We start from the raw sequence: 25,031 nt of genomic DNA, 5'->3' as shown, positions 1-25,031 counted from the left end.
CGCAGAGCAACTAAGCCTGCGAGCCACAGCTGCTGAGCCTGCGCTCTAGAGCCCGTGGGCCACACCTACTGAGCCCGCATGCCTAGAGCCCGTGCTCCCCAACAAGAGAAGCCACCGCAATGAGAAGCCCACGCACCGCAACGAAGAGTAGCCCCCGCTCGCCGCAACCAGAGAAAAGCCCGCGTGCAGCAACAAAGACCCAATGCAGCCAAAAAAAAAAAAAAAAATATGTATATATAGATTCTATTCTTGAAAAGACTGCAGCAATCCATGACCCAATTCTTTCTGACAGCATGGCCTTCTGGTGAATTTCCTCACCTGTTCAATAATTTGCCTCACGGTGTTTAACCGCACCACCCCGCTGGATTTCTCAGATCCCGCGTCTCTTGGTTCTGTTTCTGCAAAAGCAAAAAAAAAAAAAAAAAAACGTGGGGGGGAGGGACTGAATAAAATTTCAGAAACCACTGACAACCAAGTACACCAACCTGGCATCAGCAAGGACGGGACAGCTGACATTCGCTGTCTCCTAATGAGAGGCAATGGGAAGGACCCACACTACCTGTTTAACCAAAATCTAACCAGGGGAAACAGGCCAGGCCAACAGGGAACATCCTATGAGACAAATGGCTTGGACTGTTCAAAATATCACGTTACAAACTAATTTAGAAAAAGCAGGAGACCAGAAAGACATAAAAATCAAATGTACTGCATGCTCCTTGGTTGCATTCTGAATTCAAAAAAAAACAGTAGCAACAAGCTATGAAAGACATAATTGGGATAACTGAAGAGAATTTGAATAAAGGACTATATACTAAATAAAATTATTGTATCAATGTTAAATTTCTTGGCTGTGATAATAGTATTGTGGTTGTATAAGAGGAGAATTAGGAGATTCACAGAGGTAGGAAGTGTTATAATGCCTGCAACTTAAACTTTCAAACAGTGCAGCAGAAATTATAAAAATTTGTGTGTGCGCCTGTGTGTGTGCATGTGTGTGTCTATGGGGGAAAGAGTGTAGATGGCAAAACGTTATCTGTTGACAGTGACCCCAGGTGAAGGGTATGTGGGTGTTAATTATTTTTTCTCTATGTTAGATATCTTTCAAAATAAAAATTGGCGGAGAAAGAAAATATCACTGACAGACTTACTAGCAGTTTGGAACAGGTCAGGCAACTCATTTGCCAACGTCTCCAGGGCTATATCTGCTATGGGGCCAAATAAGACCACAGGTCTCTTGAAACCAGCTGAAATGAGATAAGAAAAGCCATGAAATTAGGTATAAAATAAGCTAAAGGATATATTGTACAACATGGGGCATATAGCCAATATCTTACAATAACTACAAATGAAGTATAACCTTTAAAAATTGTGAATCACTATATTGTACACTTGTAACATATAATATTGTACAGCAACTATACTTCAATTAAAAAAAAAAAGCCATGAAGACATCTACATGTCCTTAGCTGTTAAGAAGCAAAAGTATTTTATATATTGATAACACAACTAAATGAAAGAAACTGTGTGTTCTTCCACCTCCAATTCAGACTAGCTCTTTTCCGAAAAATAAAAGAGCTCCCTCTTTAATTATAGTTCACTCCTCCCACTATTACTAAAGACAAGCTTTGCTCTACGGAATATATAAAAACTTCTGAATGGTAGTATTAAAAAAAAATAACTGAGATTGTAGAACTACGAGTTTGCACAGCTCACTTTTTGGTAAGTCTTATTTCATGTTTAAACACGATTCCAACTCTGTAAGCTGGCTTGGCCTAAGTGATACAGGTAAGTTGGAATGTGACCATTAAAGTTAAAAAACAAAGAAAAACAGGCTCTGAGCCCAGTCGGATTATTTTCTGGCCCACTTGGCTTCCACACCTTCTCGAAGCAAAACCCTCTCGTAAGCCGGGAACTTGGTGCTGACTGACACAGCGGCCGTCAGGTCTTCCCGACTCTTCCGTAGGTTCTTCTTTATGCCCGATCTCTGGCCGCGCATCCTCCAGAAGTCTGCCCTGTCCCCAGTGCTGTCTCTCTGCGCAGTCTGAACGCTGGCCATTTGTTCTGCTCTGCGAGAAGAAACCAGGGGAAGTAAAGCTCTAAAGCCAGGAAATGCGCAAATGCGTGGGTCACTAATCAAATCCAGTCAATGTCACTCATGGACTTAGATTAGAGGTGCAGCTTGACAATGAGCAAGTTTCACGGGGTGAGAAACACAGGGCCTTTCTCTTCTGGATGGAGGCAGAGAAAGGCTAGGTGCACATAAAATCCAGCAGAAATAGCTCAGTAATAAACATGATGACGTGGCTTGTTCTGTTTAGGCTGATATACAGACACACCCTGTCTTACTGTACTTTGCTTTATTGTGCTTTGCAGATATTGCGGGTTTTTTTACAAATTAAAGATTTGTGGCAACTCTGCATCGAGCAAGTCTATCGGTACCATTTACCCAACAGCATTTGCTCGCTTTGTGCCTCTGTGTCATAGTTTGGGAATTCTCTCAAAATTTCAAAGCCTCCACCAGCAAAAACACTATGACTAACTGAAGGTTCAGATGATGGTTAGCATTTTTTGGCAATAAAGAATTTTTAATTAGGGTATGTACATTTTTTTTTTAGACATAATGCTATTGTACACTTAATAGACTGCAGTAAAATATAAACATAACTTCTGTATGCACTGGTAAACCAAAAAATTTGTGTGACTTGCTTCACTGCGATATTCGTTTCATTGCGGCGGTCTGGAACCAAACCTGCAATATCTCCAAGGTCTCCTCATACACAAGAAATGGATGATGGGAGAGGTCGTGATGACAAATGATGAAGTCATATGGGGCTTTCTTCGTGGGGGGAGGTGTTGTTTACTTGTGGGGGGAAGGCTTAAAGGGGTTGTGTGGGAGTGTGCAGTCTCAGATACCTGCTTTTGTTGGGGATTAAGCCTTTCTCCAATTCATTTCCGATCCTCACGGCCAGCCAGTGGCCCAGTTTCCCATCGTACAGCGTATCTACCACACGGAAGACCTCCCCTCTGGTGAAGGCCAGGCTCTGTGGAGTTTCTTTCTCACATTCAAAGTGGCTTCTTATAAAAAACGAATCCCCTCTGCCACAAGCCAGTATGTCTCTATACACTGAAAGACAAAAGCATCATTGCATGTGGTACTCAGCTTGGCCAGAGGTCTTTTCTGGAAGGGTTATCAGCTCTCTGAACTCTGATCACTCTCTTTACTTTCTTTGCATTTAGTGAACTCAGCACACAGGCCCCACGGGAACCATAGTTCAAATAGGAAGAAGGACAAGTAAGTAAGTTCACGAGTTGCTGTGATGGTTAATTTTATGCATCGACTTGACTGGGCCATGGGGTGCCCAGATATTTGGTCAAATATTATTCTAGGTGTATCTATGAGGGTGTTTCTGGATGAGATTAACATTTAACTCGGGCAGACTGAGTAAAGCCAATTGCCCTCCCTGATTTGGGTGGGCTTCAGCCAGTCCATTGAAGGCTTGAACAGAACAAAAAGGTAAACCGTCCCCCGAGTAAGAGAAAAATGAACTCTTCCTGCTTTCAAGGTGGGACATCAGTTTTTCTCCTGCCTTCAGACTCAAACAGATACACTGGCTCCTCCTGGATCTTGAGCCAGTCCGCCTTTGGACAGCAACTACACCATTGGTTCTCCTGGTTCTCAGGCCTTTGGACTTAGACTGGAACTAAACCATTGGCTCTCTTCGGGTCTCCAGCTCACCAACTCACCCTGAAGATCTTGGAACTTGCCAGGCTCCATAATCATGTGAGCCAATTCCTCACAATATCAATAAATAGCTCATTTTCTCCCTTTCTCTGTCTGCCTGTCTCTCTCTCTGTCTCTGCCTCTCTCTTTCTATGTATAGAAAGATATATGTATGTACACACACACACACACATACACATCCTATTGGTTCCATTTCTCTGGAGAACCCTAATACAGTTGTCAATCAACTGTATTAGTTGAAGCAGACAAGAAGATTCTATTAACCCCCATTTTACAGATGAGAACAATAAAGCTTGGAAAGGTGAAGCAACTTGTCAGACTGATACGGGTTAATATGAGAGCTGACCAGCAGGTGTGGCCCTTTCCATCTGTCATGGAAAAACTCAATAATAACTTCAGGCAGTAATTAAGGATGGATCTCTGTCCAGAAAAGCAGTTTTACTCCAAAATCACACAACTAGTGAAATTCTTTCAGTAGGTGCACAGAAAACATGTGTATAGAAAGTTAAATGGTACCCGAATTCTTTCCACATACCTATGACCTAGAGATCAGGTGTCAGGATCCACTTCGAATTTTTAATACCCAGATTTTCCTATTGTGCTCCCAAGCTACCTCCCTCTCCTACCGCCCACTAAACTCATAACCAAACTTGCTCACCATCAGCTCGGCTCTGCGCTAAAATGGTCACCATTTCGCCTTTGGGGATTTCTAACAGGTAGAGAACGGCATCCTCCCGAACGAGCCCTCTGAAATCCTGTGTGTTCACCTGATAGGAGGGGCAAACAGAAAAAACAAACCAAGAAGAAATAAGAAGTTGTTTTCAAAAAGGTGCCACCTGCTTTTGATCTGTTTGTTTTCATCAGGGCCTGCCCAGAGCAAACCTCAGATGTAAAGAAGTCCTTAGTGCCCTACTCAGGGACTCCTAGCACCCGGCCTGGGCTGGGGGCACCAGCATACCCTCCTGCCTCCCCACACTGCCCACCCCTTAGGACTACGCCATTCCACCAAGGACTCAACACTGGATCAGGTTAGAATTTCTTGTAGTTGTGTCCGCTTCCCTCTCTTCTTTGAATCTCCTGTAGAGGTGGCCAGGAAGGTAACTGTACAATTATTACAATTACAAATCCAATAACTGTAATGCAATAAGGAGTGGTGGGGTCTACGGTAAATGAGCATGCTGGCCCAGCTTAAGGCATTAATACTTTTCAAATTGATTCAAATAAAAGTCTGCAAATAAGGATTCTGACCAAATCCACCTTTCTCTTACAGCTTCTAGCACCTGAAATTGAAGAACATTAGTCTTATGTGGCAGACCATTAGCCTAATCTATAGGCTTTTAGGTTTAAGCTTCTGATACATAATGGGCAAGAAGCTCACATTTATTCCCCACTGAGTAGGGTACACTGTAAATAGCTCTCAGAAGACAAGTTAGAAAGCAAGTAAAATTGAAAAGTGGTACAAAGAAAAAGACATTTTGACATCTTTGTCCTGTACCTTGAAAACCACTTTAAAACAGAATAATTACACATGAGTAAAATGTAAAAATGATTTTAAAGTACCTAATATTTTAATAATGTATTACAGAAGTGAAGATACAGAATTCCTCTGAAATATTTTCTTCAGTCACTGAGGACTTGTAGAATCCTTTAATCAAAGAGTAATGCCTTACTACTGAAAAAAAATCATTAATTGAGTCTAATTTAATTAAGGTTGGAATTTACCATTAAGTGAAAATAGGCATGAGATTAAAATTTACTTGGTGCTTTTAAAATAGAGTGATTTACTAAACCAATCACGTTAACTTTTCCATTGAAACAATATTTATTGCATTTAAGACAGCTCATTCCCATCTCTCTGTCCCTGAATTAGGGATATTCACGCTTTGGTAATTAATCCTTTCTTGCGCACCATCTGCAGATCTACATCTGTGTCTATATGTGGCCACGTGTATGTTTTTATATGCACTGTACATGCCTGTATTTGTTTATTTAAGTAAGACAGGGCCACAGGGCATGGGGGAAGACCTTGGAGGTCCCTCTGTCCATCTCTATTCAGAGACTGACCTTCTGTCAAGCCAAAAACTATAATGGTCAAAATTAAAGCAACACATGGTAGCTAAAATCCACATGGTTAATAACCAAACTTAGCTTTTTTTTCTCTTTCCCTTCCTCTAATAGTTTCTGAAAGAGAAATGACAATCATACCAGGTAAAAAAATAAGCAAAGAGATAGGTAAGCCAAGCACTAAAGCATGTGTACTTCTGTTATTTACAAGGCACATATTTCGCCACAGCACACTCACTTTTTCGTTCCACATGTCAAGCTGTCACCTTTACAAAAGGAAGAGCTGCACTTAAAAAACCCACAGCAGAGCGAAGTGCTTAGTGTATGTACATTGTACCCTGATATATTCAATTTGACCATGAAAAGGAGTGCTGAAACAAATTAAAGGAAAAAAGGCCAGGACAGCACTTTGGTTAGGTTGTACAGCCCTCCCCAATAAATATCTTCTTTCATTATCTATTTAGTAGTCTACACGGTCTAGCTGTGTCTGCTGTGAGCCTGAAGAGCATTCTGTATCAGCTACGCTAAGGCTGTGTTGCAACTTCTCTGCCCCAGTAGGTGAGCTCAATCTTTTTCACCCCTTTGAAGAATTGAGGGCTCATTTTGTAGTCAACAGAAAATTTCCACACACCCAAGAATAAGGACCATCTACTGCCTGACCTCCAGATGAGACTACTGCAAAAGAAGCTGGTTCCCACAGTTTCTTCCTTGTCACCAAGGTGATAACAGGAAACAAGTCACTTTCTCAAGTAGAAAACATTGTGTATCACGACTTTTACACATGGAAGTGACTCTCCTCATCTTTAACGACTTAGAGAGGTCTGTCAAGCCCTTAAGTGAATTTACTATTTTTTTTCATGAAAATTCTGAAAATCCTTTTCCCCCCAGGGTACAAAAATATGTCATCCTTGAACCTTCGTGAGCAAAAGCTTCCAAATTCCTACCTGACTTCCTACGGTCCCACATCAGTTAGGAAACACGCTTTTTCTTCTTTGGCATCAGCCCACGAGTAAATTGGTATGAGCTGGCACTCAGATGGGGTTCTTATCGGTAGCACTTGGTAAGTAGTATTTCCTAGGATCATGTGGTACCCTGAGGTTCACTTAGTCTTCTAGGATCCTGTCCAGAGCCAAAGAGGGTCTAGAATGTCACTGGAAAGCTTCAGCAAAGCTCATGGTCAAGGTTTGCTCTTTATCGGCTCCAGAAATGAAATCTGAACTACCACCATGAGGCCAAGGGCCAAGAAGGAAAAGGACCACCTCTTTTTGTGCTCTGCCTGCTTCCTTTGGGAATTCTGCTTTTCTCCACTCTCCTTTGAGGCTAGATGCTCTTACCAGACCCCCTAGTATGCATAAGAAATGCAAGTTTACAGAAGCAGAAATTCTGGTGTAGACAATTCCCCAGCATTCTGTATTTTTATAGTCACAAGGTACTCAGTGTTCTTGAAGCTAATTCTGAAGTCAGTGGAAAATACATGATAAAATGTCAAAGATGAGTTGGTTATCATTTTTTTAAACCAATAGATTATACAAACATATATATAGTAAATTGAAAAGTACCAATATTTGATTAACCAGGGATTCTCCTTCCTGGACAATTTTAGATGTAAGTAACACACTGAGTGGCAGCAACTCGTTAGTTTCCAACAGGATAAAGAACAGACACTGACCTTCCTACTCTGTGCCAAGAACTCTGGGCGCCTTGCGAGTATCATCTGTTCTAATGTTTCCAGGGTGCCTGCGAGGCAGGTATGCTTATCCCCATTGAACGGATACAGAAATCCGAGTCTCAGAGGCGAAGCCAAGGCCACAGACTAATATGAAGCTGGGACAGGATTCAAATCAGATGATCTGATGCCAATACCCACCTTTGTTCAGTTACAGCACACGGCCTGAACAGTGACAACCAAGCAGGGGAAACAACTAAAAACCAACCATTAGCAAGATCTTTTGAAAGCTCTTCCACCTAGGCCTTTAGTTGAAGTCTCAATTTTTTTGTTAATCAAACTAGTAAAAATCTTTGTGAGGGTCTTGAACACTATAAAGTCCCACAGACATAGGGATGAGTTTTGGGTTCCAGGACTGAGGAGACAGGACCCATTCGAAGGAAACAGAGACCTGATGCTTGGCAGCAACAAACCTGCAGTCGGTCTATTTTCACAAGCTGGACCACTTTCCTGTCCCTTATGTAAGACCCTCCAGAAAACCCCACTCTTTCCCACTAACATTTAGAAACAGGGCTGGGATTTCCTACCTTCAGAATCTGGTCCCCTTCTTGAAGACCTTCTTGCTCCGCTGAGGTACCCTCTTGAATGCCGGCCACAAATATCCCGACATCATTGCCACCGGCCAACCGGAGGCCCACGTTGTCTCCCTTCTTGAACCTCACCATTTTGGTACTGGGGCTGCAATGGGTTCCGTTTCAGGAAAGAAAGATGGGAGATTTTTTTTTTGGGGGGGGCAGGGTAAAGGGAAACCAACATTAGCAGTGAGCAATTTAATTTATTCTATCTATAGAGTGATTTACCCTTTTAAAAGCTCTCTCTCATTTTTCTCATATAATCTATAATTTTATTTTCCTTGGGGCTGTGAGATGAATATCAGTAGGTCACTTTACCAGTGAAGAACAGAAATAGAGAATGTTTAAGTAAACTCATTCAAGATTAAAAGCAAATAATGGGCAGGATTAGAGCAAAAATCAAGGCCATCTGATTCCTACTTCAGGATTCTTTCAAAGGAAAGCCTGCTGACCCTATAGGGATCCTGTCAAATGGAGACACAGCCTGGGTCCAGGGAAGCAGGATCCTAAACCAGAGGCCACTGCCCCTGAACACCACGGAAGCAGGGGTTCTCACTGTCAAGTGCAGAGTACTGTATCACTTCTCCCCTCCCTCCACACGCCAGGATCACCTGTCACTATAGCCCCTACAGAGGCACCATACTTAAGCAATACTTCATCCATCTGGGCGTTCTTAATCTGGCAAACTCAAGTATTCAGAATAACATCTGGAAAACTAGCCAGGTAAGCAGACAAGCAGACGAAGTTAACATTCACTCACTTCCACATTTTACTCGTCCTACAAATGATTTCTCTTTCTCACAAACAGTAGCAATAGGGGTTGGTTAAAGGGCAGCTGATTATATGCAAAATCACTATCTATAGTTTAAGAGAACCATTCTTCCAAATTTCCATTAAGGAGACAGAGCTGTGTGGAGGAAGAAAGGGGGAAAGCAAGAAAGACTGAAATACATACCCATATATTGCTAAATCTTCAGGACTCGGACGAAGAACAGTTCTTGGGGCTGGTTTTGGTGGAGGAGCTGTGGATTAAAAAACATCATTACCAACCTGGACTAACAGGCTTTGTCTTGTCTCTAAATATAAAGATCACAAAATTCACAAAAAATTCAAGTCTGTACCCTATGCTACAAATATGTTATCATGTCAAACAAAAATGTCTTAAGTTTAATTTTGAGGCATTAGTAGGTGTCAATGATTTCTCAAAAGAAGTGAGAAGAAAATGAACCTTTAAAATGCAAGGTGCATAATCACATTTACAAGCAGGTAGCATTTTTTAAATAACTTAAAAGCCATGTAATAATGCTGTTTTTTTCCATGGATAAATACTTATGCATTTAAATCATGATAATTTTATGGGGTTGGGGGCAGGGGTAGGGAATGGAGTTGAGATCAGAAATGGGACATAAAAGGACTTCAACTAATCAAATTTGACAAAATGTGACTGTGACATAATTAGAAGTATGTATTTGGTCTCTGCCCCACCCTCAGAGATCCTAAAGTCCCTATAATCTCTGGAGTGAAAGGGGTGCCAGGAGTATCTTTTGCTCTAACGCTCCGTCTTTGAGCCCAGTTCCTGACACAGAGGTCCTACATCCCTTGGAATTTCCTGGGTGATGGGAGCATCCTTTGTTCTAAAGAGATGACTCCTGGATAGCCTCAGGGTGGGGCTGGTCACCAGGAAGAGGAAGCCATGCACACGACAGAGCCACCATAAACAAGGGGATTCAGAATGCTTCAGCGTGGGTGAAAATATTGAGGTGCTGGGAGGGTGACGTGCCTGGAGAGGGCAGGAAAGCTCTCCACCCTCTCCCCATACATTGCCCTATGCATCTCTTCCATTTGGCTGTTCCTAAATTGTATCTTGTATTTGTAAAAAAAAAAAAAAAAAAAAAGTAATAGTAAATAAAGTGCTTTCCTGAGTTCTGTGAGTCATTCTAGCAAATTATCAAACTTGAGGACAGGGTCATGGGAACCGCCAGTTTAGAGCTGGTTGGTCAGAAGTGAAGGCGGCAACCCAGGACTCGTGACTGGCGTCTGCAGTGGGGGCATCTTGTGAGACTGAGCCCTTAACCTGCGGGGTCTGCATGAACTTGGGTAGTCAGTGTCAGAACTGAATTGAACTGTAGGACACCCGGTCGGTGTCTGGAGAATTCAAGAACTGGTAGTTGGGCGGAGGACAAAACCCACACAGTTGGTGTCAGAAGTGTTGTGAGCAGAAAACAGTTCACGTTGGGATCAGGGATGGGAGACAAAAGGACCATGACTAATGAAATATAACAAAAGGTGACCAACCTGTTGGCACACAGAAAGAGCTGTTATTCTTTATATTTTTTTCAATATTAAACGAGATAGGAGTGCCTCTTCCATATATAAAAATGATTTTAAAATAATTTCTCTCTCTCCAGCCACCCTCTGGAATTACCAAGCACTGACACCTGAACATGACTGTTTAAAATGAGCCTCACCTGGGGCTTCCTCTTGGTATGTGGGTTCCTTGCTGGGCTCTGTGCTCACTGCAGCTGCAATATCCCCAGTGGACTTAAAGGGAGCGGGTGTGGCGCCCATCCTGGACCATCTGCTATGCGTGTCCTCTCTTGAACTTAAGCACACGTCATGTTAATGGTCTCATCATGTGACAGATTTGCAAATACGTATGTGCATACACTCACAGGGATGTGTGCAAGGGAAAATACTCATCATCTTACTTTGGTCTTTCCTTCAGCTTTTCATTCGAGGAATGATAATCATAATCGGAATACTGCTGTTGTCTCTCCTCTGGAGAAAATGATCGGTTTGACTCTATTTCTGAGATATCTGATTTCAAAAATAAGAAAAGACTTCTTAATAAAACATTTAAGACCTGTGCCAGAAATTATTCTATTCTCTGGGCAAGGAAACAGAGGAAACGGAAGGGAGGGCAGGCAGTAAATGTGCTATTAGTCTGATAGTCTTTCGTTGAAAAAAAAAAAGAATCTGATCGTTTGAAAGGAAAGGCATTAATTAACAAAGAGGGCTCTAAATCCAGAATTTTATGTTCCTCTTTCATCATACTTTCCATCAAAGCTGACACTGAAGAGATAAAATCCAATGATGGGAAAATATATATGTGTGTGTGTATGTGTGAATCTATATTAGTGTGTATACACACATACACACACACACACACACTCATTTTGAGTGTGCACATAGACCAGTGCTTCTCAAACTTTAATGTGCATACATATCACCTGGGATCTTGTTAGAATGCAACTCTTCTGGGCCGGGCCCGAGATTCTGCAATTCCATCAAGCTCCTGGATGACACAATGCTGCTAGTGGGCTGAGGAGCACACTTGGAGTAACAAGGAAATAACCCGTAAGCTCCTAGCACGCTGGGATTATTTCCTGTGCTCTACTTGTTTTCCCGTATTCAGAGCAGTAACCACCTGATTAGACATTTTATATAACAGAAATTAAGCCAAGTTTTAAGGTTTTATCAAGTAATTCTTTTAAAAATCAACAAGCCCATTTCTAAACTTTAGAACTTAATATTTTCTAAACTTTTCTGCGCAAAGCCAATACTAGATGGTTAAGTAGGAAATAGCATGCCTACTTATTTTTATTGGTAATTTTTACATGGTTAAAATGTTATCGTATGTACTGTATGTCAACTATACTTCAATTACCCCGCCAAAAAGTAAAGGGCTAAGAAGACACAAGACCATTTTGAAGAACAAGAAGTTGGATTTGGCTGTGGAAATAAATGAAGAGAGACCAAATAAATAAATGTTATCTTATGTAAAATTCATATTCAAATTAAAAATAAAGAAACGACTATAGCCTCATAAGAGAAGAGGTGACACAGATTGCTAACCAATGAATACCACAATATTCAGCCATTCTGATTGAGTCTATTATAGTGTCTACCAGGTTTAACTATCCTCTACATTGTTTTCTCTTTGTTGGAAATATTAATAGTCACTTCAAAAAAAATCACATGATAAAGCACAAGAATGAGCAATTTACAAATGTATGTGGTTAGTTCTGTGAGCCACTCCTACATACATTTTTTTACTAACAAGTTTTGTTTTCAGTGGCCTAAATCAGAGTCCACTGGGATTCACAAGTACACCAGAATTTCATACTGGAATCCTAATTTCAACAGACGCTGTAATAAGAAAAATAACAACCAAACCTAGAATTAAAAGTTTAAAAGAGAGACTTCCATTAGAAATTTAACTTCCCGGTGAATGGCTACACTAAATAGAGATGACAATGCAGAAGCAACAGTCTTACTCTCTCCTCCAGCTCAGCTCACAGCCTCCCCTTTCTTTACCTTCTATTTCTGAGTCGCTGTCATTTAATGAGGGGATGTTGATGAGCGTCTGCTTGCTGTCCCTCAACACCACGAGCTGGAGTTTTCCTCTTGACTTTTCTATCAGTTTTCGAGCATCCGTTAAAGACATGTTCTCAGTTACGGTTCCATTTATCTGTGTTTATGAAGAACAGTAATGTTCCATGCAATACAACTATCCACAGCAAAACAGAAAATTCTTATTTTCCTCTTCTAAAAAGTTAAAGGCTTTGCTCAGTTACTCAAACAGACGTGGGCTTTAGGATGACTGACTGAATAAAAATGAATTATCTTTTAAATTAAATATAACCCCGCATGCCTGGAACCCAAACACAGGCCTGAGAAAGCTGTAGTGTACTTAAGTTACTCTGCTAATTTATTTAACTTCCAAGCTCAAGACGATGGTTTGGTTTACTACTGGAACATGTTTCCTGACTAGAGAGGTTTACAAAAACTATTAAATATTCAGCATTCATATACCACCAACTTGCCCTCTCATCTTTCCTTCGTTTAGAGAACAGGAGCTTAAACTTTTAATAAATAGGGAAGAAGAAAGACTTTGTTGAGATTTTTTTTAAAATTTATTTTAAATTTATTTTTATTTAATTTATTTTATTTTTGGCTGTGTTGGGTCTTCGTTGTGGTGCGCAGGCTTCTCATTGTGGTGGCTTCTCTTGTTGCAGAGCATGGGCTCTAGGCATGCAGGCTTCAGTAGTTGTGGCTTGCGGGCTCTAGAGCGCAGACTCAGTAGTTGTGGCGCATGGGCTTAGTTGCTCTGCGGCATGTGGGATCTTCCCAGACCAGGGTTCGAACCCATGTCCCCTGCATTGGCAGGCGGATTCTTAACCACTGCACCAGGGAACCCCCAAGATTTTTTTTTTTAAACTGACACTACACTATTACAAATCTCCAAGTCTGGTTTTCCTAATAAAAATGATCTCTCTGCTGCTCTTCCTGGCTTTGTCTTATTATTGACTCCTATCTCAACAAAGTTTCACTGAGTTGGCACTTGAACGCGGAAATACAGACTAGGAAGCTGAGCATGAACCCAGCTGTTCTCTGCCCTTTTCCACCCACCTTGAGAATTATGTCTCCTTCATGCAGGTTGCCATCTTTAGATGCTAGACCTGTTCCGGTCATTTCCTTTATGAAGATCTGACTCCCGAGCCGGAGACCATACTCTAGAAGACAAACACACAAACAAACACATATTTCATCAACGTGTTCAGAAAACTAAGGCTGGCTTTTAGGATAATTTAAAAATATGTATGAAAAATTAATTTTGCATGTGAGACAGTCTATAAGCCCACTGGCCTTCACTTGTCAAAACAGTCGATGTCATTAAAAAAAAAAAGAAAAGGAGGCAGAGGGACTGTTCTAGATTCAAAGAGACACAAAAACCAAATGCACTGCATGAAACTTCACTAGATCCTCAATCCAACATGGGGTAGAGGTGGGGGGTAGGGGTGGATTACATTATTTTGGAGCAACTTCAAAATGAACTGCACTATAATATATTAAAAGGTATATTAATGCTAACTTTCTTAAGAGTGATAATGGCATTATGGTTATGAAGGGCAATGTTTTTATCCTTGGGAGATACCTGTTGAAATATTTAGGGGTAAAGGGTCATGTTGCCTGCAATTTACCTTCAAGTGGTTCCAAAACACCATTTAGAGACAGAGAGATGCAGTAGGGGAGGAAGATGGGGGAGGGAGAAAGGGAAAAAAAGGAGAAAGAAAACAAATGTGGCAAAATGTTAACAATTGGTAAAACTAGGTGAAGGCTATTTGAGTTATCTGCCACAAAATTAACACTTTTCAAAACAAAATGTTGGGGAGAAAAAAAAACAATTCAGTACATCTTAACAGGTATGTTCTACTGACAATACAGTTGCCTACAGGAAGGTACCACAAATAGCAAACCCTCTATCTGTAACAATTTAGATTGTGTGGGATTTGGCACTGAAAAAATGTCACTGTGTGAAGAAAAGGGGTAAATAAGCCAGCAAAGCAACAAATAAAGTATTCAACTAAAACTGGCATAGCTCTGGGGATTTATGGACTTTGCATTGCTCTCAAGAAAAACCACTGTATTTACTAAGTATGTATATTTTAAAATATTTTAAATACTATTCAGACTATTCTGATTTTACTTATTAAACTTGTAAAAATACACACTTTACGGATGAATTTTGGTTATTTTAGGAAGCTACCTAAACCTAGCAGGTTTTAAAAGAGGCACATTCAAATTTTATTATTATTGTTATGGACTCAGAGAAGTCAGAAACAGAAAAATAAGTATCGTATATTAACGCACATTTGTGGAATCTAGAAAAATGGTACGGATGAACCTATTTGCAGGGCAGGAATAGAAAGGCAGACGTAGAGAACGGATGTGTGTACACAGTGGGGGAAGGGGAGGGTGGGATGAATTGGGAGATCACGTTTGACTTAAATACACTACAATGTGTAAAACAGATAGCTAGTAGGAACCTGCTGTACAGCACAGGGAGCTCAGCTTGGTGCTCTGTGATGGCCTAGTTGGGTGGAATGGTGGGGTGGGGGGAGGGAGGTCCAAGAGGGAGGGGATGTGTGTATGCATACGGCTGATTCATGGCGCTGTGCGGCAGAAACTAACACAACATTGTAAAGCAAGTATACTCCAATAAAAAAAAAACTTATCAGTTCAAAATAAAGTAACTTTCTGCCACTTAGAAGTAGATTTAAAGATAAGTTTTAAGTGACTTATAGTAAGTTAGATTCAGATCTTACCACAAGGATTAAAGCTGTTAAGGTCCACCCCCACCCTTTAGGGAGCTGATACTCAAGAAAGAATAAAGGTAAGACAGACAGCATTTTCTTCAGGGATGGCAATTCCTTACAGGTTAAACAGCCTCACAGCCCAGGACAGAAGGCTGAGACAAACTTGAGCAATGACTTCTTTCTCACGTGTCAACAATTCCTCCATCCTCTTAAAAACTGCACTCTTACTGTAAAATTGCAAATAGGTTGCTATTGGTATGTTTGTGGGCACCTCTCAAATGAGGAAAAAAAGTCAGTTGGCCAGCTTCTAAGACTTTTACCAGCAAGGCTATCTGATGCCCATGAAACATGTAAAAGCTGGCCATGTGAATGGATCCTATTTTTCTTAATCAAATGTAGGTTTTGCCTACAGCCAGATATTTTTAAAGATTAATTCTTATGCAACTCTAGCCAGTGATAGCTAAACTACTGTGTCATCTTAGCAAAAGGTGGCTTAAAAAATCTTATAAAAAGTAGAACTTTGGAAAAAACAAACAAGCAAACACTGAATTCTAAGTTTAAAAAGCAAAATGGCCCAGAAGCCGTAAAATGTCGTATCAGCAAAGGGGCATGAGCCTTCTTTGTTCCTTAATAGTATTACTAAGACCAGGCATGACGTGGGCAGTTTCTTAGGACAAACATCCTTTTAATTGTGGGTCACAACTCATGAGTGAGTCTTGAAATCAATTTAGTGAGTTGTGACCAGTATTTTTTAATTTAATGTAACAGAACCTCTCAAAGATCATCACACAGAGTGAGTACCGTTCCATGAAACACTTGGCCAAGTTTTTCACATATTGGTTCCTCCACGATTATTTGCAAGATGTGGTTCTTTCTGTGGCAGGAGGAGGAGGGGGAAGAGAAGGAGAAAGAGGAAGAAGGGGAAGAGGAGAAAGAGGAGGAAAATACTGAAAAGCACTGCAGCGGGGAACTCAAGAATCTGGGTGCAAGTCCTACAGGACATGCATCAGACCTCTGTGAAGGAGGCCTTGTGTCAAGTTATCTTTCTCAAAACTTCTCTACAGTCCACAATCTGGAAGCAGAATGGTTTTTACTCTGCAATTCTTGGGGGTTGATGAATTAATATGTCATTATCCATGGTTATAAAGATTTTCTAGAATTCTTAAATCTCCCAAGATGCACATTCCTCAGAGATAGTACAATCTCAACTTTCACCTTTATTTTCTGGACCTGGGCTCCAGGTATCCCATTATTCGCATCCTTGCAGTTACCTCAATAGCCTTTCAATAGGTACCCAATTGTATAACTCAACTCCTTATGCTCCTCTAGAAGAACTAAAGAAAACAAACCCTCTCATCTGATAGGCTCTTTAAAATGCAAATTCCCAACCTAAAAAGCAAGAGGTCTTTCACTTTGCACTCTTGGGTACTCTTCATCTTTTTTCCTCTTGGAAGGAGGACAATTAGAGAACAAGCTGAGATAAAAGATATGTTACCAGGAATTCAAAAAGTTGGAAGCCAAGAATCAATGCAAGGAATAGCTCAACATGGGGCTCTAAGTCCCTGTTCATTCACCTACTTGTTTCCTACCATCTATTTCCAAGAGATGAAGTTTGAGCTCCAACTCCACCACTTACTTACCAGCTTCAAGATGTGGGCGAGTCACCTCCCATCTCTGAGTTTCAGAAGCCTCACCTGAACTGCAAGTGCAACTCGCCTGTCCAGCTGCCACACAGGGGTTTAGTGAATCTGGATGTGCTTAAGCGTATGCCAAGTGCTCCAGGCATGCAACATGGGACGGGCAGCCTGGGCCAGAGCCTGCCTGATCTGTGGACACACCAAAAACCTCTCTGCACCTTGCTATACCCACCTGTAAAAGAGGAATGAAGTCTCCTACCTACCACAAAGGCTTCTGGTGAGGATTAAATAAGAAAGTATTTATTCCACAGAGGGCCCTGGCATAGAGCAAAAACTCAATCAAGATTAGCTGGAGTATTGTCCCCTACTGTGGTTTCGTCAGTTTAAGCTGCACTGGGTTCACCAAGAGAGCTTGTTAACACAGAGACTCCAGGGGCCACCCCAGTGCTTCTGATTCAGTGGGGGCTGGTCAGGGGCCTGAGAATCTACATTTCTAATAAGTGCACAGGTGATATTTATGCTGCTCTGAGAACCACTGGCCTATCAGTTTAAAGCCAGATTTCCACCACCTGGCTCAGCCACTGATGATACAACTTTGTGCAAGTCAATGAACTTTTCTGTGCCTCTAGTTTCCTTGTCTATAAAATGAAGATATGACTAACTCCCACAGGGGGTGGTGGTGAGGACAAAATGAGATAATCTGTGCAAAGCATTTATTAGGTCAGTGCTTGGCACATAGCAGGTACCACGTAAGAGTTAGCTATTAGAGTGCTTTTTCTTCATCAAGCATGACTACCTTCATTGGCTTTGCTTTTCATCAGAAGGACCCCGATGGGCCTGTCCGAGTCCAGCTGCCCCTGTGGCTCCGGGCTGGGGCTGCGGGAGTGGAGGTGCTCGCGGCTGTGGCTCCGGGACGCCCCGTACCGGGCATGGGGCTGGGCCCTGCGACCATACTCCCCCTCCGGGCTGTAGGCGCGATCGTAGGTCGGGTCAATGCTCCGGCCGCGGCTGCTCTGCCGGGCTCGCCGGTAGTCATCGTCGTCGTGGTCCAGGCCCCGCTCGAGGCTGCGGCCACGGCTGAGCTCTCGGGCTCGCACGTAGTAGCTGTCGTCGTGGTCCAGGCCCCGCTCCAGGCTCCGGCCGCGGCTCCGGTCCCGCTCCCGGCTGTGCGCCCGGTCGTGGGGACGACCCCTCTCCGGGCTGTCCTCCCAGCTGCGGCTGCGCCCTCCGCGGCTGCTCGGCCGGCTCCTCTCGCTGTACCCGCTGCGCGCGCTTCTGCCATCAAACTCGTCCAGCAGCTCGAAAGCCCGGTCATGCCCGTGGACGGGAGGGCTGCCCTGCGGTGGGGCCAGCTGGACCTTCCGGGGCCTCTTGACCACCTGTCACAAAACAAACAGTGGGGACGCAAGACAATCACAACCAAACATAGAGACTGCAGTGGTTAAGAGCCCGGGTTCTCCTTCCAGTAAAACTCTTGTGTCCCCACCCAGTCGCTAAGCCTCAGGGTCCTCATCTGGAAAACGAGGACCCCTCAGGGGGTCAAGGATAAAATAAGACAATGAGTATAACACTCTCAGCACAGTGCCTCCAAAGTCTGCTTCTACTCAAAGTGTGAAAAGCACCAAAGGGCTTTAAATCATTAAGTTACAAAAATGAAAATCCAGAAAGTGAGCCATTCTGTATACAACTGCGTAGGTTCATCCAAAAGTCAATGTCATTCAAAAGGGGGGGGGGCAGGTAAGGGGAGAGAGGAGGTAAAAGAGGGATCCTTTAAGATTAAAATGGACCTGCGCCTGGGCTCTGAGCCGCGGCAGCGAAGAGCGCTCGGGCGGACCACTCTGCCTTCCCGCGCCGCGCAGCCTCCCGCGCCTGCGCCTCCGCTTTCTGTTCGGCCCCGCCCCCGGCTTTTCCTCCCCAGACTGCCCTCGGCCCGCGCACCAGTCAGCTCCGCTATGGCGACCCGCAGCCCCAGAGTCGTGATGAGTGATGATGCACCAAGTTATGACCTAGATTTATTCTGTAGACCTAATCATTATGCTGAGGATTTGGAAAAGGTGTTTATTCTTCATGGACTAATTATGGACAGGACCGAACGGCTGGCTCGAGATGTGATGAAGGAGATGGGAGGCCATCACATCGTGGCCCTCTGTGTGCTCAAGGGGGGCTATAAATTCTTTGCTGACCTGCTGGATTACATCAAAGCACTGAACAGAAATAGTGATAGATCTACACCTATGACTGTAGATTTTATCAGACTGAAGAGCTACTGTAATGACCAGTCAACAGGTGACGTAAAAGTAATTGGTGGAAAATGTAAAACCGGTAGCTAGTGGGAAGCAGCCGCAAAGTACAGGGAGATCAGCTCGCTGCTTTGTGACCACCTAGAGGACCACCCCACCTAGAGGGGTGGGGTAGGGAGGGTGGAAGGGAGGGAGGCGCAAGAGGGAGGAGATACGGGGATATATGTATACGTATAGCTGATTCACTTTGTTATACAGCAGAAACTAACACACCATTGTAAAGCAATTTTACTCTAATAAAAATGTTAAAAAGAAAGTAATTGGTGGAGATGATCTCTCAACTTTAACTGGAAAGAATGTCTTGATTGTTGAAGATATAATTGACACTGCAAAACAAGGCAAACCTTGCTTTCCTTAGTCAAGCAGCATAATCCAAAGATGGTCAAGGCTTCAAGCTTGCTGGTGAAAAGGACCCCTTGAAGTGTTGGATATAGACCAGACTTTGTTGGATTTGAAATTCCAGACAAGTTTGTTGTAGGATATGCCCTTGACTACAATGAATACTTCAGGGATTTGAATCATGTTTGTGTCATTAGCGAAACTGGAAAAGCAAAGTACAAAGCCTAAGATGAGAGTTCAAGTTGAGTTTGGAAACATCTGGAGTCCCATTGAAATCACCAGGAAAATTATCAAATGTTCTAGTTCTGTGGCCAGCTGCTTAGTAGAGCTTATTGCATGTATCTTCTAAGAATTTTATCTGTTTTGTATTTTAGAAAGGTCAGTTGCTGCATTCCTGAACTCTTTATTTGCACTATGAGCCTACAGACTATCAGTTCCCTTTGGGTGGATTGTTGTTTGACTTGTGAATGAAAAATCTCTTAAACCACACCACTATTGAATGAAAATATTGAAATTGTATCTGTAAGAAACATTTAAAGACAAGAATATATTAGTTTTTTAATTGATATTTTAATTTTTATATATTCAGAAAAGAACAGAAGTGATTGAATATTGTTAATTATACCACTGTGTGTTTAGAAAAGAAGCAGTCAGTTTCATATCAGCGACAGCATTTAGAGGTATTGTTATGTTGGATAAACCATATGTCCTGGAATTACTTTAGTAGATTTCAGTAGCATTAACTGTATTTTCCCGCTTGTTCAGATTATTTCTGGTGAATTTTTGCCAACAGTTCCTTTTAAATATAGGTCAATAAGTTCTACAAACCTACCACTTTTTGAAGTCTTCAATGTAAAAATCCTTAAAATAAAGTCTGTCTCTTTAAAAAAAAAAAAAAGATTAAAATGGACTGAAGTGATTAGAACCAAATATGATGAGTGAACTTTGATTGGATCCTGGATGGGGAAGAAAAATAATCTACCAAAGTCATCTTAGGGTATGGACTGTATATTAAATGATATTGTAGAGTTATTATTACTTTTTTTTATTTTAAAGTAATAACAAGGATTTATCTGATTTACAGAAAAGAAATACAATTAAGAGATTAAGGACAAAACTCCATTAGTGTAAAAGTCACTGGCTACTATCTAGCACAGGAAGAACTGGATTGCTTCCAGCAGTTTTGAAGCACTAAAAGATCTTAAAATGTAGATGGAGAAATAGATGTGTTTATTTCTTTACATTAAATTTAAATATGAATTTTTTTCTGACAAATCAGACCCAGAGTGTTACTTTATCAATTTTTATGCATTTGAACATTTGCAACATATAGCAATCCTCTGTTTAGTAATCTTCAGTATAACTATAAAAATCTGAGATACATGAAAATGTTTTTCAAATCATACTTCTATTTCTTCACAGCTTTATATGTGCAAAATTATAGGTAATTATAATTTTCAAACTTTGAATATCCATGTTATTCGATATATCTGTACAGAAAGAGTAAGATAAAAAACATTTAATAAGATTAAATATATCTAATTTGCAAAATTGATGTCTGACATTTGTTGTGTGCTCATGCAAAGACTGCATAGGTTATTTCTGCAGCAATCAAAAACATAAAATCTTTTTAAACTCAGATTTCAAGTTTCCTCTGATAATTATTCTAATCCCTGGAAATACTTTCAAATTTTGATTTCTAGATGCAATGGGCATTTTGTTACAGATACATATATTTTATCCTGAAACTTTTATATCTTCAAACCATTTGAACATTATAATCAGATTCAGCATGATGATTTTTTCTTAGACTCTGTAGAAGTCCTCTGTTCAGGATTAATGTCGAGATCCCCAGTGCACCAATGTGAAAAACCAGATAAAGATAGTATTACCACTATGCTTTAGTGGGATTTCCTGCATGTTTGGGATAACCATATAGGAAAGTAGCTCTTATTACAAGGATGGCTCCAAGGGAAAAGACGCTGGTTGGTACGAAATCTTGTAGTCAAAAATAAGATATCAGTGTTGATAATATTATGCACAAAGAGGGTGTAAATCCTTTTAAAATGTTATCCGTGCACTTAATAACAGCAGCTATTACAAGGCCTCCCAGTGCCTGAAGAACAACAACTATCCAGGTCAGCCGGTTATACCCCTGAAAAAATCCATTCTTTGATTCCAGTTCTCCATCATAAACATATACACCCATTAATCCAGATACACTCCCAAAGAAACCAAGTTGAATGTTTCTTATCCACACTGATTGTTTGGTTTCTTTTAAGATTTTCTCAAAGTAAAACCGAGCAAAGCCACTTGAAAAACATGCTGTGCGAACTGCCATGAGGCCTACGAATTGTGAGCCAGGTGAAAGTTCCTTAGAATTAAGCACTTGTGGGGCTTCGATGGCAGCTCAGTGGTTAAGAATCCACCTGCCAATGCAGGGGATGCGGGTTCGAGCCCTGGTCCAGGAAGATCCCACAGGCCACGGAGCAACTAAGCCTCTGAGCCACAACTACTGAGCCTGCGCTCTAGAGCCCGCGAGCCACAACTACTGAGCCCGCGAGCCACAACTACCGAAGCCCGTGTGCCTAGAGCCCGTGCTCCACAACAAGAGAAGCCACCGAGATAAGAAGTCCGCATGCCGCAACAAAGAGAAGCCCCCGCTCGCCGCAACCAGAGAAAGCCCGCGTGCAGCAATGAAGACCCGACGCAGCCAAAAATAAATAAATAAATAAATTTATAAAAAATTTAAAAAAAAAAGAATTAAGTGCTTGAGAATCTGAGGGCCACTGTACAAAAGCAACTCCTGTCATCAAAATTACTAGGGAGAGCCACTGGTACACACCTAATTTTTTTACTAAGCATCGACACAGAAAATAATGCAGTCGTAAGAATTTTCAACTGATATGTGACCTGATAAGTAGCTGCATCTAGATTTGACAGTGCCACATAGAGTAAATTATTCTGAAGAGTATATATCCCTGATGGAATAGCAAGTTTAAGCGCTTCCATAGGTTTGTTAAGAATTTCACCATGTAGTATTCAATTCAGTGCTCTTAGACTACATTTGCTGTCTTTGTAGACTAATAAAATGCAGGCCATTGTCTTCAAAAGTTCAGCAACAGCCACAGCTGTAGATGATAGATAATGAGGCCCCTCCTCTTTTAAAGTCCCAGAATAACACATTGTTCGAACCAAACTGGTAGTCTGAAAGACCAAAATTCCCAAGGAAAGGTGTTTTAGGTTGGCTGACAATGTCTTATCTTCATTTGCCTGCTAGTGTTGGAGGGTCTCCTGCAGAGGCGGCGGGCAGCTGAGGCCCACCATGGGGACAAGGACGCTGGCAGCTGCAGTTCTGGGACGTACTCACTGGCGTGAGCCCTCCCAGAGACCGCCATTAGCCCTGCCATACAGCCTGTAGCTACTTCTCTTAAATAGGATAATAGTAGTATAATTATGTAGACGAATGTCCTTATTTAGGAGACTTGAGAAGTAAGAAGGATTAAACTGTCATGTCTGCAACTTCCCCTCAAACGGTTCACTAAAAATATGTATGTCTTTATATACATACATAGAGAAAAATCAAGTGAATATGGCAGAATATTAACATTGTAGAAGATATATGTGTTGATTATACTAATCTTTGAACTTTTCTTTTTTGTTTGAAAATTTTCATAATATAAAGTTGAAAAAAAAGTCAAATACCACACACCTGATGCATCTCCCCCAGCACTGCCCCTAACACACTGTGTTCCAATTCTCGCTTAGTGTGTCCACTTGCCCCACTGGAGTGAACACTCCTTGCATCTCAGACCTGCTTCAGGGCCAACTTGATTTTCAACCATGTTTGCTGAATGACTGAGTGAGCTAATAAATGAGTGAATGGTACAGATTGCCAGTATCTCCTAAGAAACAGAAGTTTATGAAGATAGAACAGATCCTGTGAGGGCCTTTACAAATGAGTTTCTGAGCTCATAATTTAGTCTCTAAATTAATGTTGTTTTACCATTGTTCTCAATCTAGTTAATTCTCTTAGGGAATAATTGTTTAACCTGGCTCAAGGCAAATTCACTCAGACAAGAGAAGAACTGGTCTTAAGTTACAAGTAGGATGAAGAGAAGGCAGGGAGGGATCACTCACATACATCTTTACATCACCCTTAACATCACCCTCCCAAAGCACTGAGGATATGGAAATAGTGGTCCCTAGATAGGGCTGAAGAGCAAGTAGTAATTTTCTTCTGGGCATAAAGACAAAGTCCTACCGAGGTGAGCTGAAAACAAACCCAGAACGTACAATGGCAGCGATCTTCCCACTTTTCCTCAGCTGCTGAACAGCAAATGAATGGAGCACGTCTTCCATGGGGGTGCCGTTAACCATGACCACCCTGTCATTTTCTCTGCAAATAAAACAGAAAAACGGAATGTGAAAAACTCCCATCTTGTCCCTCTGAATCATTTATTTAGGAACAAATAAAAGTGGCAGATTGACCCAAAATGCTTCTCAAAGGGCTCAGTGTCTAATGACTCCTGAGGCTTAATCCATCAACTTGGTCTGAGCTCTTCTGAGGAAGGAACCCAGGAGCCACTCAGCCCACTTTGGACAGTGTCTCCTGGAAACCACCTGGGGAGAAGGACCCAAACCCACAGGGTCCCTCCAGGAGGCACTGGATGGCAGCGAGGTTGGAGCACAAATGGAACTTGTGTGTCAGGGCCTCCTTACCCATGGTACACGGTGCGCTTCAGCAAGTCTACAGCTCTCCCCAAAGGAGGCTGATATTCACTTATGTTTTAGAGGGGATGAAATCAAGAGCTCGCCTCAGATTCTTAAAGAAATTTTGAGGTCACAGAACCCTAACTCTTACTTTGTCTCATCCAAAAAAATCATGTAAAAATTCTACCATGCTCTCTGTATGAAAGAATACTAACTTGGAGAGGACCATTGAGATGAAATGCCAAGAGAAGCTAAATTTTGGAGCCATGTGGCCAAGGCAGCCGTGTAATTAACTTTAGATTCTGCCCTGAGAAATTATCTTAAGGGGACTCAGACATGCATCTTTTCCAGTGGCATTTTCTCTTCGGACCAGAAGCCTGGCAGTTGGAAAACTTGGGTTTCCATTTGGTAAATTTTCCCAATTTCTACATCCCTCTTACAAATTAGATAATCATTAAGCAGATTAGCCTCATTCTTAATGAATAAAAATGAAAATAAATATAGACAGTGTGGGTAGGCATTAGGGGAAAAAAAGAGCATGCCAATTTTACACTCCATGTTCATAAATGATTCCTAAACCCAGGAATGATAGTTACGATACATAGTTATAACCATCTTCCTGTGGAAATTATTGCTTTCCTCTATTCAAAGTCTGGATGTTCCCAAAGGTTTGGGGATTGTTAAAACATGGTGTGTTATGGTCTCCATTACTGCCTGAAGACTTTTCAATATACATATATAAACGTTCCTTTTCTTTTTGAATTTTAAAAGTGCACACCACTCAAAGGCCCCTGTCTAGGGCCAACCAGTGGGCTGGCAGGGGTTGGGGGCAGGGAGT

General features: G+C 41.7%; 1 protein-coding gene and 2 pseudogenes across 7 annotated transcripts in view; 1 reads left to right on the top strand and 2 right to left on the bottom strand.

Moving 5' to 3' along the window:
- Positions 1–25,031, bottom strand: part of TJP2 (tight junction protein 2) — a 132,331-nt gene that overhangs the window by 15,329 nt on the left and 91,971 nt on the right. For all 5 annotated transcript variants that reach the window (XM_082403643.1, XM_082403642.1, XM_082403645.1 and 2 more), the window contains 13 exons: positions 23,777–23,879; positions 17,638–18,220; positions 13,517–13,620; positions 12,422–12,575; positions 10,813–10,921; positions 10,573–10,706; positions 9,060–9,126; positions 8,060–8,210; positions 4,401–4,509; positions 2,914–3,124; positions 1,879–2,066; positions 1,149–1,244; positions 319–398 (listed from right to left, as the gene is read on the bottom strand). In XM_082403643.1, the coding sequence (XP_082259769.1) occupies positions 319–398; positions 1,149–1,244; positions 1,879–2,066; positions 2,914–3,124; positions 4,401–4,509; positions 8,060–8,210; positions 9,060–9,126; positions 10,573–10,706; positions 10,813–10,921; positions 12,422–12,575; positions 13,517–13,620; positions 17,638–18,220; positions 23,777–23,879 (2,089 nt within the window). The remainder of the gene's footprint in view (positions 1–318; positions 399–1,148; positions 1,245–1,878; positions 2,067–2,913; positions 3,125–4,400; positions 4,510–8,059; positions 8,211–9,059; positions 9,127–10,572; positions 10,707–10,812; positions 10,922–12,421; positions 12,576–13,516; positions 13,621–17,637; positions 18,221–23,776; positions 23,880–25,031) is intronic.
- On the top strand, positions 18,229–22,069 carry LOC309634106 (hypoxanthine-guanine phosphoribosyltransferase-like; annotated as a pseudogene). Its single transcript has 2 exons — positions 18,229–19,135; positions 19,395–22,069. The product of its transcript is annotated as a hypoxanthine-guanine phosphoribosyltransferase-like (transcript).
- On the bottom strand, positions 21,375–22,747 carry LOC309634103 (UDP-N-acetylglucosamine transporter-like; annotated as a pseudogene). Its single transcript has 2 exons — positions 22,251–22,747; positions 21,375–21,868 (listed from the first exon to the last, which is right to left on the bottom strand). The product of its transcript is annotated as a UDP-N-acetylglucosamine transporter-like (transcript).

Source organism: Balaenoptera borealis, assembly GCF_965194805.1.
Source record: "Balaenoptera borealis genome assembly, chromosome: 8".
Lineage (NCBI taxonomy): Eukaryota > Metazoa > Chordata > Mammalia > Artiodactyla > Balaenopteridae > Balaenoptera > Balaenoptera borealis.
The sequence above is the reverse complement of the archived record's forward strand: the minus strand, read 5'-3'. Positions and strand labels throughout refer to the sequence as shown.